At 36.6% G+C, this 15,641-nt stretch overlaps 1 protein-coding gene across 1 annotated transcript in view; it reads right to left on the bottom strand.

The window, feature by feature from the left end:
• Positions 1 to 15,641, bottom strand: part of LOC118733644 (dnaJ homolog subfamily C member 16) — a gene marked incomplete at its 5' end in the record, with an annotated part of 452,466 nt that overhangs the window by 274,574 nt on the left and 162,251 nt on the right. The window contains 1 exon segment of the mRNA XM_036463141.1: positions 1,297 to 1,551. Coding sequence (XP_036319034.1) covers positions 1,297 to 1,551 — 255 coding nt within the window.

Here is a 15,641-nt window from a genome sequence, read left to right as displayed (position 1 = left end):
CTGGGACTGCCAATATCCGAATGACATAGACAAACAATGTTTTTGCATAGCGTACGCGACATTAGAATACTATCAGAAGCAAATCAAAAAATTACCGTTATTCGAGCTCTAACTTCTCCTTTTTCTCATTTTTATAGTTAGTTGTTATTGCAAATTTGATTTTAAAATGTAATTGTAATGTTTCAAATCTCTTAATTTGGTTAATAGGAAAGAGAAAATAGTTCATTTCGTTAGAGAAAACTGAGTCGAAGAGACATTCATTTACTCTTCCATTTTTGAGTTTTAAAATTCCAATAAGCTGAAATACTTCTATAATATAAAAATTCGAGTATTTTTCTCTTATTAATGCGTCTTTAAACCCCTTTTCAGTTGTTTTTATTTTTTTCAGTCCTGGTTGACATTTTCATGGAAACACCCATATGTAAATTTGTAAATAAATAATTGCAAATAGGTAGATATTACATCTTAAGCGTAAAATTCTAAATATTTTCCTTAGTTAATTTACAGCGTCACTTATTTAAGTAAAGATCACGAAATTTCAATGCACCGGCGCTATCGAAACTATCGACTATTGCCCAAAAACAATCGATGTTTTTCCAAAAATAAAACTATCGATACTATCGATAGTACAATCGTCGATAGTTTTGCAGCTCTAATCTGCAGGCTGCGTCGGAGCCACAGCCGCTAAACTTAAACATAGAATACGTTAGATTACATATTTAAACATATACACATGTAATACTTCTATATTGGCAGTAAGCTATCTTCTCAATGTGTAAAAATTTCGAAATCAAAACGAGACAGTCTAATACCGTTTTCGTGTATGTATTGTGTGTGTGTATATAAATATATTTATAAACATACGTGGACGAGTATGTGTACGTGTTTATTTATATATCTTTACTGCAATGTTTTCGGACGGTACAAGCTCTTACTGCCAACGAAGGAGTATTACATACATGGATTTAAAGGTTTGGGAACTACGCATTTCGTTAAAATTAAAAAAAAAAATATTTAAAAAACCACGGAGACCTGGACAAAGTTTTTGGGGCTGAGCTTATGGCATAAACTATCCCAAATGTATGTATGTTCAACCGTCTTCCAAAAACCCTTTCTGAAAAGTTCTTTCTAAATTGCGATTTGCGGTGATTTTAGCACCTTTGATCGGTTAGAACTTTGTAATAAGAAGGCCTGGCGAAATTTTATGAAAATGCTGTTTTGTGTTTGTGACGGCACGGAGAAGAGTGCAACGTCTCGATAAAAAAAAATCTAAAAATATTCGTGCAATTCACTTACCTCAACAAAAGCTTCGAATCTGAAGGCCTCACCTGCTTTTAAGAGCCTTTGTATTGTTTTGTCGAGGTGCCGTTTTGTGACGTTTATAACATATTCATTTGAATCATATAGGTTCGATTCCATGTTAAGCTGGGCTACCTTTATCCATTCATATTTTAAATGAGTTTGATCGCACCGCCAAATAATTACAATTTGATAGACTTGATTTGTTTCAGCTCCTTTGGAGATCGCGTTAATGAAATCAATTTGTTTATTCTGTAAAAAAGGAAGTATGTGAACTATTTTTATCACTTAGTATAAAGCTGTAACTACTTGTATATACAGAGTTACGTGAAAAGTCGTGCCATGCAATTAAGGACATTAATATCTAGGTAATTTTGATTAACTTAACTTACGACATAAGGTCCAAAACAGAACCGTTTTCGCGATATTCAATTTCAAAGATTATTTTAAAACAATATTTTGTTTGCTGGCATGAATACTTTTAGTTCAAAGGTCCATTTTTTCTGTTTTTAGTTAAAGGATATGCCAATTAATAAAAATCATTAATAAAACTTGAACCAAGCGCTGACAACTTAAGGGCGTGCCTGTGTGTTTTGAAGCATTCGCGCTTAATATTTTCGAAGTGCTTAGTAGTATAGGGTGGGCCTACCAATTACCTTGTTTATACGGGATCAAACGCGGTATCGAATTAACTAGTGTCAGTGTAGCTTGCTTGAAATACAAGTGTTTATACGCAACAAAAGAAATGAGTCGATCGAACACGATTTCAAACAGATTTCAATCCGATGCAACCATGTTAATACATGTGTCAATTCTTCAAAATAATAAACATGGGAAAATAACAATTAACGACTCAAACAGTCATGAAAAAAGGTTATTTGCTATTAATTTTATAACAAAGCTTGGCCTAAATGTAATTTCAAGAACTATTTAAATGTTTTACTTTATACAGAGTTGCATGAAACAACCGTGGACAAATCCCGTGTTTATATGCACGCTTAACACGATTTCAACAACTCTTAACTCGCATTCAAAATGCGATTTATGGTGGCACGGTTAAAAGTTTCAATTCGATTCAAGAATGTGTTTACATGTGTGTGTCCAAATAACATGGTTTGACTTAGAACGAATTGTAACATCATATAAACAAGGAAAATGTTAAACATGTATAGCTTCTTTATTATTTAATATTATTGTTATTTTCTTTCTGCATGTTATAGTTAATTTCTTTGAAAATCATAAGGGATACTTCCAGCAAGGCCGCCAACAACGACTACAATGCACTATTCGTTTTACACAATTAGCCGAACAAATTGATTTTTTGGGTAATGTTTTGATGTCGGATGAAGCGCATTTCCAAGCAAAACTGTAGATTGTGGGGCTCTGAAAATCCAGGGGCAACACTCCAGCATCAGTTGCACCCATCCAGATGCACTGTTTGGTGCAGTGTTATGGACGAAAAAGTTATCGGCCCATATTTCTTCGAGAATGAGTATTAAACGCAAGAAAAGATTTCTGGGGCTTCTTACAGCTTTTTGCGGCCAACAGCAGATCAGCATCATAATTTGTGGTTCCAAAAAGATGGAGCGACTGCGCACACTGCTAGGCAAACTATGGACCTGCTGCGTGAAATTGGTAGGTCTTATTTGGCCCACCCTATACATATCGATTTTTTGGCCAGTAGCTTGATTTTCATGTAAAAGAATACACTTTAATAAACCAAATGACACAAATATACCAAAAAGCTGTTTTTTTTTATTCTTTCCCTGAAAGCTTACTTCCTTCACAAAGTTAAATGCAAATATGTTGGATAAATTACCTAATGTAGAAAAACGGTATACAGGTCCGTAGTCTACGACCCAAAATTAAATTCCCGTGTTTCGACGTATTTTTCATATTTTTTTCAAAACTTGAGATTTTCCCTGCAGTGTAATTAAAGGTTTTGTAATGAAGCAGTTTTCTCCCACTTACATGAGAAATCCTTTGCTGATGAAGAATGTTGATCACTCTACAGTTTCTAGTTATATTAGTAGTAAAACCTAAACTTCTTCATACAAAAAATTTGTTGGCATCAAATCAATCTCAATTATTTTATAATTTATCTATTTGATATATTTATTTGCAGAATATCATTCCGGAGCCAGCGCGGTGAGTTTTAAGCACTTTCCATGCCCATGTGCAGCGCCAACAGTTGCCAAACATGGGCTTTTCTTACCAAAACTGGTAGGTTTTTTCCCATTTGGTTGGTTGGTAGGCTAGATTGGATTTTGGTAGGTTCGCGAAAAATATTATATATGTATGAATCCGGGTCGTTGCGAATACTATTCTGAAATAAAAGTCCTTTTCGGATAATAAGCAAACCGCCTATCCAAATTAAACAAATTTGGTGTCATATGGAAGAGGACTGAAATATCTTTAAAACAGAACATTAACATTTTTTATTGAAATATTTTTCAATGTGTGTCTTTCCCCGTTTAGACATTTCAGTTTTAAAGCTATTTAAGTCCTCTTTCATTTGATACCAAACTGGTTTAATTTGGATAAGCGGTTTGTTTATTATCCGGAGAGGACTTTTTTTCGGAATAATATACGCAACAACCCTGGTATGTATCTCCAAACATTTTAGCAACCTAGTTTACCCGAATATTTCAGGGGTGCCTTCGTATAACGGCGACCGTAAAGATTTTAATAAACAATACCCGACTAGCAGGTACAAACTTATACCCTTATTTTTGACAATATATGAACAATATGAACATCCAAGGTATCAAGGGCGCACACAGGAATGGGAGGGGTTTATACTTCTGAAAATTCACTTCAGATAATATGCTCTTTAAAATATATTTATGAAGTTTTATGTACAGGATGTAATAAATAAATAATGTTTTTAAAGTTCCATAAATTACACTTCGTTTACATCATATTAACAAAGAACTCGAACGTTTTTAACCGACTTCAAAAAAGGGGGAGGTCTTCAATTCGTCGGAATATTTTTTTTTTGGACCACTTGAACCGATTTCAACAATTCTTTTTTATTGGAAAGATGGTACTTCAAGGGTCGTACCGTAATGTAGTTTAGATCAGATCATTGGATCATGAAACAAATTTACGATATTTCTAAATTTGCATATGAGAATTGAAGTCGGTTGTGTTTTTTGCTTGCAAATTACTTGTTTAATAAAAAGTTATATAAACAAAAGATGCGCTCAACTACCAAGAGTAATAGATGTAATAAAAGAAAATGAACGTTATTCTTCGATTTCTGGTTTTTGTAGTGGAATTCTGACAACCGCTACGCTAAGTTCTCGTCGCCAAAATTCTCTAAATGAAAAGCAGTGGGCCTAAAAGTATACTGAATGGAAAAGTAACAACCGTAATGTGTAATCAGCCAAATCTGGCAGTATCAGGGACATGTATCTAGATCAGTGCCCGCCAAACACTTTCCTGGGAAACGAACTATATTCGGCCTTTCACATGTACGCAATCGGCTTCTTACACGTACACAATCCGAACGTCAACAGAAAAAGTAGCAGAGCAACAAATTTTATTTAGTTGCATGCAAACAATAGGCGAAGCAGGTTGATGACGCATTTCCGTGCATTACCACCAACACATTCTCATTTTTTATTTCATAACTAATACATTCTCATTTTAAGACTTCTCTTTTTGGCGGACACTGATCTAGATCAGTGGTGCACACGTGAGTCTCCGGGAGCTACTTGGCTTTCACACACAAGTCGTGTGTGCGCAGCTAACGAACTGTTGCGACGCTAGCGGCGAATTAGTTTGCGTTTGCTAGTGTGCGCATCAGTGTTGCCGCGAATAATTTTTAGTGGTAGCCAAATTCCTTTAAAAACAGGGCTAAAAAAGAGCTAAAAAAAGTCGTTGTGGCTAAAAATGGTAGCTAAAATTTTTTACTTACATCTACATATATAAGTATACACGCAAACATTTTCAATAAGTAACAGGCTAACCTAATATTCACGCACGCCGCCAATTTATTGTCAAAAATTTCTCATGCACATGCAACTTGTATGAGATCAACCGAAATTGAACGGCGTGTGTATGAAGCTAACTCAATTTCCAATTTTTGTTCTGCGTGACATTTTGATTTGACGTTTCGCTCAATGAAATCAAATGCAAACGCATGCAAGTCAATTTCGGGTGACGCAAAAAAAACAAATTCGACGGCATGCGTACCATAACGCAAGCCGCGAATATTAGGTTAGCCTGTAATGGTATAGAAAAACAATGAGCTCAGGAAAAAATACGACGACAAAATACTAGTTTTCGAAGAAAATTCTTCGGAAAATAACAAATTAATCAGCTGTTACATACAACTAGCAGCTTCTTGCTGGTTTTGCGTTTTCGTACTATCTGGCATATTTCATTCATTGGGAGTAAATATTGACTTACTCTCCGAAATTTTGTTACTGTTAAGTTACTGGATATTTCTTGCTGGAGAATACGAAAACACAACTATACTTGTTGTATATAAATTGAGCTAATTTCACCACTCACGACATGTCGTCGCGACACCAGCATGCTGGTACAATCATAAAATTCTCAAATAGTTAGTAGCAACAGCAGCAGGTACAGTCACACCACAAGAACACACACGGCCATCGACTTGATGGGCCATTTAACAAATAAAGCATATTAAGGGCCGTAAACTTATCTATTCTAAACTATAGTTAAATCGTTAATATATAAGTTAACAGCCCTAATACTTTTACAGTATGTATTAGGGATGTTGCGAATGTGGGATTTTAGACATCCGCGGATGCGAATGCGGATGTCAAATATTTTTAAGAAATGATTTTGGTTAGTACATTAGGTGATTTAGATAAATAAATAATGGAAAAGTTGCATAATTCCTTTTTGAAGATTGCATCGGGGCTGCAAATGTCGGATGTACTTCCTGACTTTGTTTAAACACCGTTGTGTTCCAATTTGGAGAAATAATTCTTTTGGTTGTTTCAGAATTTGGAGAACCTGTTACGTCATCAGCATTTTTCGATTTGAGTTTTTGTAATTCATTTTTAATCCTGTCTTCTGTGACTGGTTTGAAAAATGTGCGCTTATAGCGAGGTTGTGAATAAGTGGATATGACAAATAAATTATTATTTTCTAGGAATGAAAATTTCGAAGAAAATTCTTCTTGGAAAGGTTCGCCTGTAATGAAGAAGCTTGTAATTAGATTTTCCTAGTTGCATGCAGTCACAATTAATTACTCACCGCTGTCGGTACCATAAGCCATCAAATCCGTTTTGTTGTTCCATTCCATGCGCTCAATGTGTTTTGATATATTTTTTAAGGCGACATATCGAACATATCGTTCAATACTATTTTAAAAGGGCGTATTTCACAATGTCGCTGAAAAGCAAAAAAACACAACTAACAAATTTTTTTATTGGCTAAAACGATGTGGGGACTTATGATTCGATGAAATGCATCATAATCAATCAAAAATTTAATTTTGGATTATTAGTTAGTTACGGTTTTTTGTATTTCAGCGATGTTACTATGCTATACTAACGATATATTACATGCCAAGCCCCACTCCTCAATATATAAAATTCACCTTGAATTAATTCTTATTTAATTTGTAAACTTGGCTGTCAACTTGTTTACATATCATTTTATCTTTATTTTGATGCGTGCTAATTTTGACAATTTACACAAAATTAAAATAAATATTTTGGTTTTCGAGCTGAAAGACTAATATAAGGAAACACGGAACTTAAGAATAATAACTTTTATGAGAAAAAAAATAACTACACTTTTCTAAGAAAAAGTAGAAAAAAACTAGCGATGCATCCAGTTTTTTAACAAATATTCAATAATAATAATATTTTCAATAATATTCAATAGTTACATAATTCTTACCTAATTAAACGCGCAAATAGTCGGTTTTCTTTATAGCCAGTCGTTGAACATTTCCGCTGGAAATACCTACCTATTATCTTACTCTTTGACTTTAAATTACGAAAGAAGGGGCACGTAGGGGGACAGCCTTAACGTAGCATCCCCACAGGCAAAAAATGTTGGTTAAAATTTATTGTTTGCCAGATATACGTTTTAGCAGTGCACTTGCACAATATTCGCATTCGCAAAAGCTCCGCATTCATTATTGCGAATGCGAAAGCGAATGCGAATGTTAAAATTTATGCGGAAGTTCCGCGGTTGCGAATGCAAATGCGAATATTCGCAACAACCCTGGTATGTATGTATAAAAATGTAAGGAACATACAATACATATATGTATATATATCAGCCTTTCTTAGTTTAAAAGTTCATCTCTTACATAAATGAAAAAAAAATAAAAAATTTTATCAAATTAAGCATATAAGACTCTTTAATGCCAATTATGAATAAATTCTTCAAAGGGCTAAAAAAAGGGCTAGGAGCAATTTTAATTTTATGTGGCCAAAAAAACTATGTGGTAGTTAAATTTAGCCACCAAAAGTCTAAAACGGCAACACTGGTACGCATATTAACACAAAAATTTTGCGCTGGTAGCTCTTTCGACGCTGTGCACCACTGATCTAGATCAGTGCCCGCCAAAAAGAGAAAAGTCTTAAAATGAGAATGTATTAGTTATGAAACAAAAAATGAGAATGTGTTGGTGGTAATGCACGGAAAAAAATTTCTGTGTTGTATTACTTATTATAAAAACTTTGGTATGTTTTTTGCCGTTTTTTTTTTCATTGTGCGCTATTTTTTAGATCTAAACAACATAGAAACATATAATGAAAGTTAGCGGCCCTAAGAAAGGAAAAAGTTGGTAAAATTTTGTATGTATTGTACAAAATTATTATTATTTTTTTATAATTTAAGTGTGGATTTCTGAGCAAAAAAGATAACGTGCACATGGCGTCAAAACGCCAGCATTTAATTAAATTTTTTAAACAGGTGAAACCCTATTCCAAACGCTCTAAAAATATTCCTAATAATTAATCTAAACCATTTCTCAGTGATGAGAGGAATCGCATGGTGTCGGTTTTCATTTCATCAAATTTCACATCTATGTAGAATCCCACTTCTTTAATTGAACTTCTCATTTTGGAAATTCGATGCCCTTCAAAAAAAAATAGATGGCAACTATAATTAAAAATATTATCAGCCTATAGTTTTCTTAAAACTCTTGCGCTTGACACTAATATTTTGATATTTCATTTATGTATCTTTCGTATAAGTAAAACAAATTCTACTTTTCGAACAGGTGTATTTTCAAACTAAAATTTTTCGCCTGGCATTGTTACACATATTTCAATTAACTGATGAATTAAGTTGAATTGAATTTTTTTAAGCACATGGCAACTTTCCTAAATACAGTTTAGAAATAAATTATTTTCAAACCCATTTCGATCGATACCCATCTTTTGACAATCCATTTAACTCATTAAATAATTTGAGCTTAATTTTTTCAACAAAAAAAAACCAAATGTTCAGCTTAAAGATTTCTTAACTTATGTATAGTTAAACGATATACCACTTTCAAAACATTAAGTGGAAATTTATTTTTAAACACGTGGCAATCCTCCTCAATGTAATTCTTAAATAAAGGATTTTAAACCCATTTTCATTATAACCATCGGTTAGTAACTCATTTAACTTATTAAATAATTTTAGTTTAGTCATTTAAACTGGGGCAACCCTCAAACACATCAAAAATGTTGTAAATTGTCAAACTAAGTATTTCTTGAAGCTCTTTCATTTGACATCCATCGTTAATATTTCATATTGGTGGCAACCCTATTCAAAATAGTTTTAAACTACTACCTTCTTAAACCTCTTTGCATGACACCCATATAGCGATACCTTATTCATTTACCAAATTCCTTTAATTAAAATTGAAATACATTTTTTTAACATGTGGCAACCCTCCTATACGTAGTTAAGTTATAAAGCCTTTTCAAAACCATTTCGATCAATACCCATATTTAATAATTGATTTAACTTTTTAATTAATTTGAGCTTAATTTCTGAACAGGTGGCAACTTTTTTCGAAAAAGTAAAACCTTCTTGAACATCCACACCCTAAGCCCAAACGGTGTGGATCTGATGGCATTGATTATTAAATTATTTGAATGCCATTTTTATCAGGTGGCAACTCCTTTCAAAAAAAAAATAAAACCTTTTTGCACATCTACAGGCCAAGCGCTTTAATTTGACACCCCAATTTTGAAAATCGAGCGAACGGTGCAGATCTTTTAGGCTGCACAAAAAATGCCTTCGCGTATTATATATAATAGATAGATAGATACGTAATTCACAAAGTTCTTTTAATATGAAGAAAAAGCACGACATGGAACCATATACATACCTATTTCTAGAGGTGTATGTACGAAAAATTGTGTTATAAAATTTTTGAATGAATATTCATTCATTCTGCTCAGTGTACCTACTTTATTCAACAATAATGCGTCACCAACCTGCTTCGCCTATTGCTTGCATGCAACTAAATAAAATTTGTTGCTCTTCTACTCTTTCTGTTGACGTTCGGATTGTGTACGTGTAAGAAGCCGATTGTGTACATGTGAAAGGCCGAATATAGTTCGTTTCCCAGGAAAGTGTTTGGCGGGCACTGATCTAGATGTTGCGTGTTGTTAGGCGTACCTGTTATTCTTTTAGAGATTTTGGGCGATCTAAAGTAACGATAGTAAATGCTGGAATCCTGCTGCTGGTTTTCGATGGAGCTGGTGATTTTTCACGATTGCCAAATTTTTTTTAATACTTGGAATACCGAAAAAATTAACCGAACTTATATTTTTATTATGTAACCCATTTTGGTGAGCGATTTCGAAGTTGGTAAATTAAATCTTCGAATCCTTGTTAAGTACACATCAGTGGTAAACTCTTTTAGGCTATAAAGTATAAAAAACAAGAGTAAGTGAATATGCATTGCATATCTTTAGGACAATGTTTTCATTCGCAGTTAAACTTTTAATACCTCTCAAGAAAACCGAAAAATTCATATCAATTTTCCTTTATGAAAATATCTTAAATCAGTTTGCAGCTCTCAAGAAAAATGTCCATATATTTATTTCTTCAAGAAAATTTATAGCAAAAGCAAAGTGCTTTTTCGAGCAACAGAATAAAACAAAAATATTTCTATGGATTTTTCTTGAGAGCAGGATTCTAAGCTTTAAAATATAGTTTTTATTCGAGGTTATTAGCTTTAGGGGAGTTTGAACTCCAAAACCCACACCTTGTGTGCGCTAATGCAAAGTATATACTTTATGTGCCTACAATTTAGTATCAATTGAACTCAGCTAGAAACCACATATGAATGTATATTTCCCGAAGGCCGGTAAACAGAAAAGGGCTTGTCAACAAACCCTCTGAATTCCATTATTGTCCACCTGACACCATAGTAATACTTTGGAAATGTGACCAAAACTAAGCTATTGGTCTCTCAGTACGGTAGTAAGACCTGTAGTCACATATACGGCACTGGCCTGGTGGCCAAAAGCGAAGCAAGTAAAGGCGGGTGCCACCTTGAGCAAGCTCCACCGACTAGTCCGCGTGGCCATCACAGGAGCTATGAACACCTGTCTAACGTATGCCCTTGGTTTCATTACAGGTATTAATCGTTTGTCTACTCTGTTCGAAAAGGAGGCATGCTGGAGCGCCCTACGACTGCCTAATATGATCAGCAAGAAAATTTTAGATCTTCGAGGTCATTTGGAGGTTTTAAAGCCATTCCATGATAATCCCGAGTTACCCTTCTAGAAACCCTACAAGGTCAGAATACCTAAACGGCAACGCTGTGAAGTGATAATAACTATGATGGACGAAGGGTCCCAAGTTTGGTATACCGACGGATCAAAGATAACCAACGAAAATACTGTGACAGGCCTATTTGGTCCAAGAATCCAGAAAAATCTGCCAATTTTTCCCAACTATATTCCAAGGGTCCCATTGGTCCAAAATATATGTATATTATGTCGGATAGTGAGGCAGGTTAAAGGCCTTAGACTCTTTTAAAACGGCGTCAGGTTTGAAGGAAACGAAAGTGTTGACTGTCTCGCAAAGCGTGGAGGCCAAACGGTCCTAGCCTTTTGTGAGCTGGTGAAAGAGACCCCAGAGCACATTCTGTGTGACTACTAAAGTATCATAAATACCAGACTGATACTCCTTGGGAAAAGATTGAACGATTGTCTTCTTCATCCAAAATTTGAAACATGGCGCCCTTGAAAGTGCTTAACTTCTTAAATAGCCTAGGGTTGAAGTCATTACAGTTAGGGTTATGCACAATAGATCTTCTTAGGTCACAGAACGAGTATCCCTGACGTAATAATAATAACAAAAATAATAGTTAGATTACATTCCGTGTCCGGGAGCGCGCGGATGTCCAAAAGTGTTTCCGCTGTCTGGGATATGGCCACAAAAAGGCGGCATGTAAAAGCCCAGACAGAAGCAGGTCATGCTGGAAATGTGGTCAGCAGAGCCACATAGCCTCTGCATGTAAAGAAAGCCCAAGCTGCTACTTGTTCTCGGCAGGAGATGGTCAGAAAAATTCCAATCACCTGAGTGGTAGCTACCACAACTGCATCACCTTCCAAGTCACTGACACAACGCGAGGGCAAACACGTAGTATCCCCCGCAGGAAACCAGGATGGAACCCGTCTAGAGTCGGTGTTCCCAAGTTCGACACATCACTCCTAGCAGATTCCCAAGGCATTTCACCCCAAACTGGAAAGGTTCCCAAGAGGGAGTATTATGGTAAGCTGGTCGAAGAAACCATGCGCGGCATACACCGGGCATGCAAAGCCTCAATACCGCAGAGGAGAGCATGGCCAGGTAAAAGCAGGTGTACTGGTGGAATGACTGAATTGCAGAGCTGCGAAGGGCCTATCATAGAATGCGCATACTCGCACCGCGCGCTCGTGGCAGAACTGAGCCGCTGACAAAAGCAGCAGCCTACAAAAGCCCTAAGAAAGCACTTGGTTCCGAGATACAGAAGAGTAAACGGAACTGCTGGAAAGCGTTATGCGACGAAGTATATTGTGATCCCTGGGGCCTAGGATACAAACTAATAGTCATGAAAAAGTTCCGTACACCATCGCAAGCGATGGATGAGGTCCGAGTTAAGAATATAGTGGATTCACTCTTTCGTGTTCGCCGTCTTGAGTGTTCGTCGATGAGGCACCACTGTTTTCGGCAGACGAGCTAAGTTAGCCCTGCGAAGCATGAAAGCCGGCAAGGCTCCCGGCCCCGATGGCATACCAGCGGAGGCAACCAGGTAAGCAGCGAAAACGAGCCCTGATCTCCTGCTTAGGTTAAGTTAGGTTAGGTTAACTCTGCTGCCCTAATCCTACAGGAAAAGGGGCACACTTAGGCCACCATGGGCCCGTTGTGGTCCCGTACAAGAGACTCCATATGTCCCTCCTCTTACCCTACTAATGGAACCACTTCGTAGCTCTGATGAAGCGCCCAAATTCATAGACGCTGGCTGAATCCAGTTCGGCCAGACATCCAAAAGAATAATGGAGGAACGATCGTCGGCGAGCTCTCGCCAGAGCAGGACAGCGGCATAAGTAATGCTACACGCTTTCGACTTCCTCATCATCGCGGCAGCTACGATAGAAGTCGTTTGACTGCAAACCCATTCTAGCGGCGTGGATTCCCATCAGGCAATGCCCGGTGAGAACTTCAATAACATGCCGCAGCAGTGGTCGCTCCAAGTGGGGGAGAGGGCGAGATCTACGCTTGTCAAGTTTATGCCAGATATTTCTTGCTATCCTGCAAGTAGGCTCCGCAGACCATCTTATATTAGCCCGCCCGACAAAGTTATTCTCCAGCCAGAGCTTGCAAGAAGATAGCGGAATGCCCGCATTACGGGCCGTACTGATTGCAGACAACAAGGTTCCTTCCCTTGCTAGTTCATCCGCAGTACAGTTTCCCGGTATGTCTTTGTGGCCTGGCACCCATACAACATTAGTGACGTAACACCTTGCCAGTTCATTAAGAGCACGTCTACATTCCATAACAACCTTCGACGTAGAATTGTCACTATTAAGTGCTTTAATAGCCGCTTGGCAGTGCGTGAAAAAGTCACTGTGGCGAATGGTCAAAAGGAAAAGGTATTTGTACAATTACAGTTTTAAATAGCAAAGGCGAGGAAAGAACAGTGAAGCTGAAAGATGTACTTTACATTCCTTCATACCAAGGAAAACTCTTGTCAGTCAGCAGATTTTTGAAAAGGGGTTTAGTGGTACTATTTAAAAAGTCATCATGTAGTATTCTGACGAAAAATGGTAAAGAAGTTGCTGCAGCTGATGTTTTTGATGGACTTTTTCGGTTGAAGCAGCATGATGGAGAAGCGGCTATGCAGATCAAAAGTTGTAGGTTGCAGAATTGTCAACAATACTGGCACAAGATATTTGGTCATCGTGATGTCAACGCAATTAAGCTTATGCAGAACAAAGACACGGTAAGCGATCTCAAATTAGTAAATTGCGGAATACAGAAAATTTGCGAAACTTGTGTGCAAAATAAACTGGCAAGGAGACCGTTTACTGAGTCAAGCATAAAGTCCCAGTCGGTTATGGATCTGGTGCATACCGATGTTTGTGGACCCATGCAAACTGTAACACCGGGAGGCAAACGTTACTTTTTAACATTTATCGATGATTATAGTCGATATTCTGTAATATACTTGCTTCAGAGTAAATCGGAGGTCATTGCTAAATTGAAGGTTTATATGGAGTTTGTAAGGAATAAGTGTTCAAAGGATCCAAAAGTCATAAGGTCGGATAATGGTGGTGAATTTCGTTCGAAGATGTTAGAAGATTTCCTGGAAAGTAAAGGTGTGCAGCGACAGTACACTGTACCTTACACTCCGCAGCAAAATGGTGTTGCTGAAAGAAAGAATAGAACTCTAGTCGAAATGGCGAAATGCTTGTTAGAGGAAGCAAAGTTATAAAGTTTGTTTTGGGGTGAAGCGATCGTCACAACAAATTATTTGCAAAACCGGACAATAACGAGCGCAATAAATTGCACGCCTTATGAGAGATGGGAAGGTAAAATCCCAAGTATAAAGCATTTCAGAGTATTTGGTTCAAAGGTGTATGCTTTAATCCCGAAGGAGAAACGGAAAAAGTTTGATCACAGGTCGGAGTTACTTACTTTCGTAGGATATGATGAACATGCGAAAGGTTACAGATTGGTGGACGTGAATACCAAGAAAATAACCATTAGTAGAGACGTGGTGTTTCTAGATGAGGCGGAAGTTGGAGGGGATTCAAATTAATTTTTGAAAGAATATTCAGAAGTAGAAATTGGTGTACTTAGTCCTTCAAATCGTACAGTTGAACAGGCACGGAAAGATTCAATATTGTCAGGTGTTCAGTCTGAAGATGAAAATTCGTTTCGAAGCTTAGACGGTGAAATAGAGTCAGTTGGCACCTTAGAAGAACATTAATGTGAAGCGAATATTCAAGATGTAAATAATGACAAAACCGATGAAGTTTATGATAATATTTGTTTTTGTTATTTTTATGGCCTTTATAACAATTATATTCAACAATTTTTATGAGCTCGAGGCCGTTTTCAGTGAAAACTTATTGTGGAAAAGCAACAATAATTTGAAAAAATGGTAGAAGTGATAGCTATTTCGGAAATCACCACATTTCCTCATCAGACTTCTTTCAGTAGGATTCGAACCGACGATCACCACTGACTCAGCTAGTTGCCTACGCACTGTGCTAAGTTTGTCTTGTTAATTCTTGTTGCTTATTTTCCACTATTTCACTTTGCTAAGCCAACTACAATCAAGCGCAGCTATTCCGATGCAATTCACTTGATCATGTGGTTGAGGGTTTTTGTTAATATTTCTATTATTAGAATGTTTAACTTTTTCGGTGTGCTCGTCCTTAAGTTATTTGTTTTTGTTATTTTTATGGCCTTTATAACAATTATATTCGACAATTTTTATGAGCTCGAGGCCGTTTTCAGTGAAAACTTATTGTGGAAAAGCAACAATAATTTAAAAAAATGGTAGAAGTGATAGCTATTTCGGAAATCACCACATTTCCTCATCAGACTTCTTTCAGTAGGATTCGAACCGACGATCACCACTGACTCAGCCAGTTGCCTACGCACTGTGCTAAGTTTGTCTTGTTAGCTCGAGGCCGTTTTCAGTGAAAACTTATTGTGGAAAAGCAACAATAATTTGAAAAAATGGTAGAAGTGATAGCTATTTCGGAAATCACCACATTTCCTCATCAGACTTCTTTCAGTAGGATTCGAACCGACGATCACCACTGACTCAGCCAGTTGCCTACACACTGTGCTAAGTTTGTCTTGTTAATTCTTGTTGCTTATTTTCCACT

This window comes from Rhagoletis pomonella, unplaced genomic scaffold, assembly GCF_013731165.1.
Source record: "Rhagoletis pomonella isolate Grant_MI unplaced genomic scaffold, Rhpom_1.0 Rhpom_scaffold_00001, whole genome shotgun sequence".
NCBI lineage: Eukaryota > Metazoa > Arthropoda > Insecta > Diptera > Tephritidae > Rhagoletis > Rhagoletis pomonella.
This window is presented reverse-complemented; position numbering and strand designations above follow the sequence as displayed.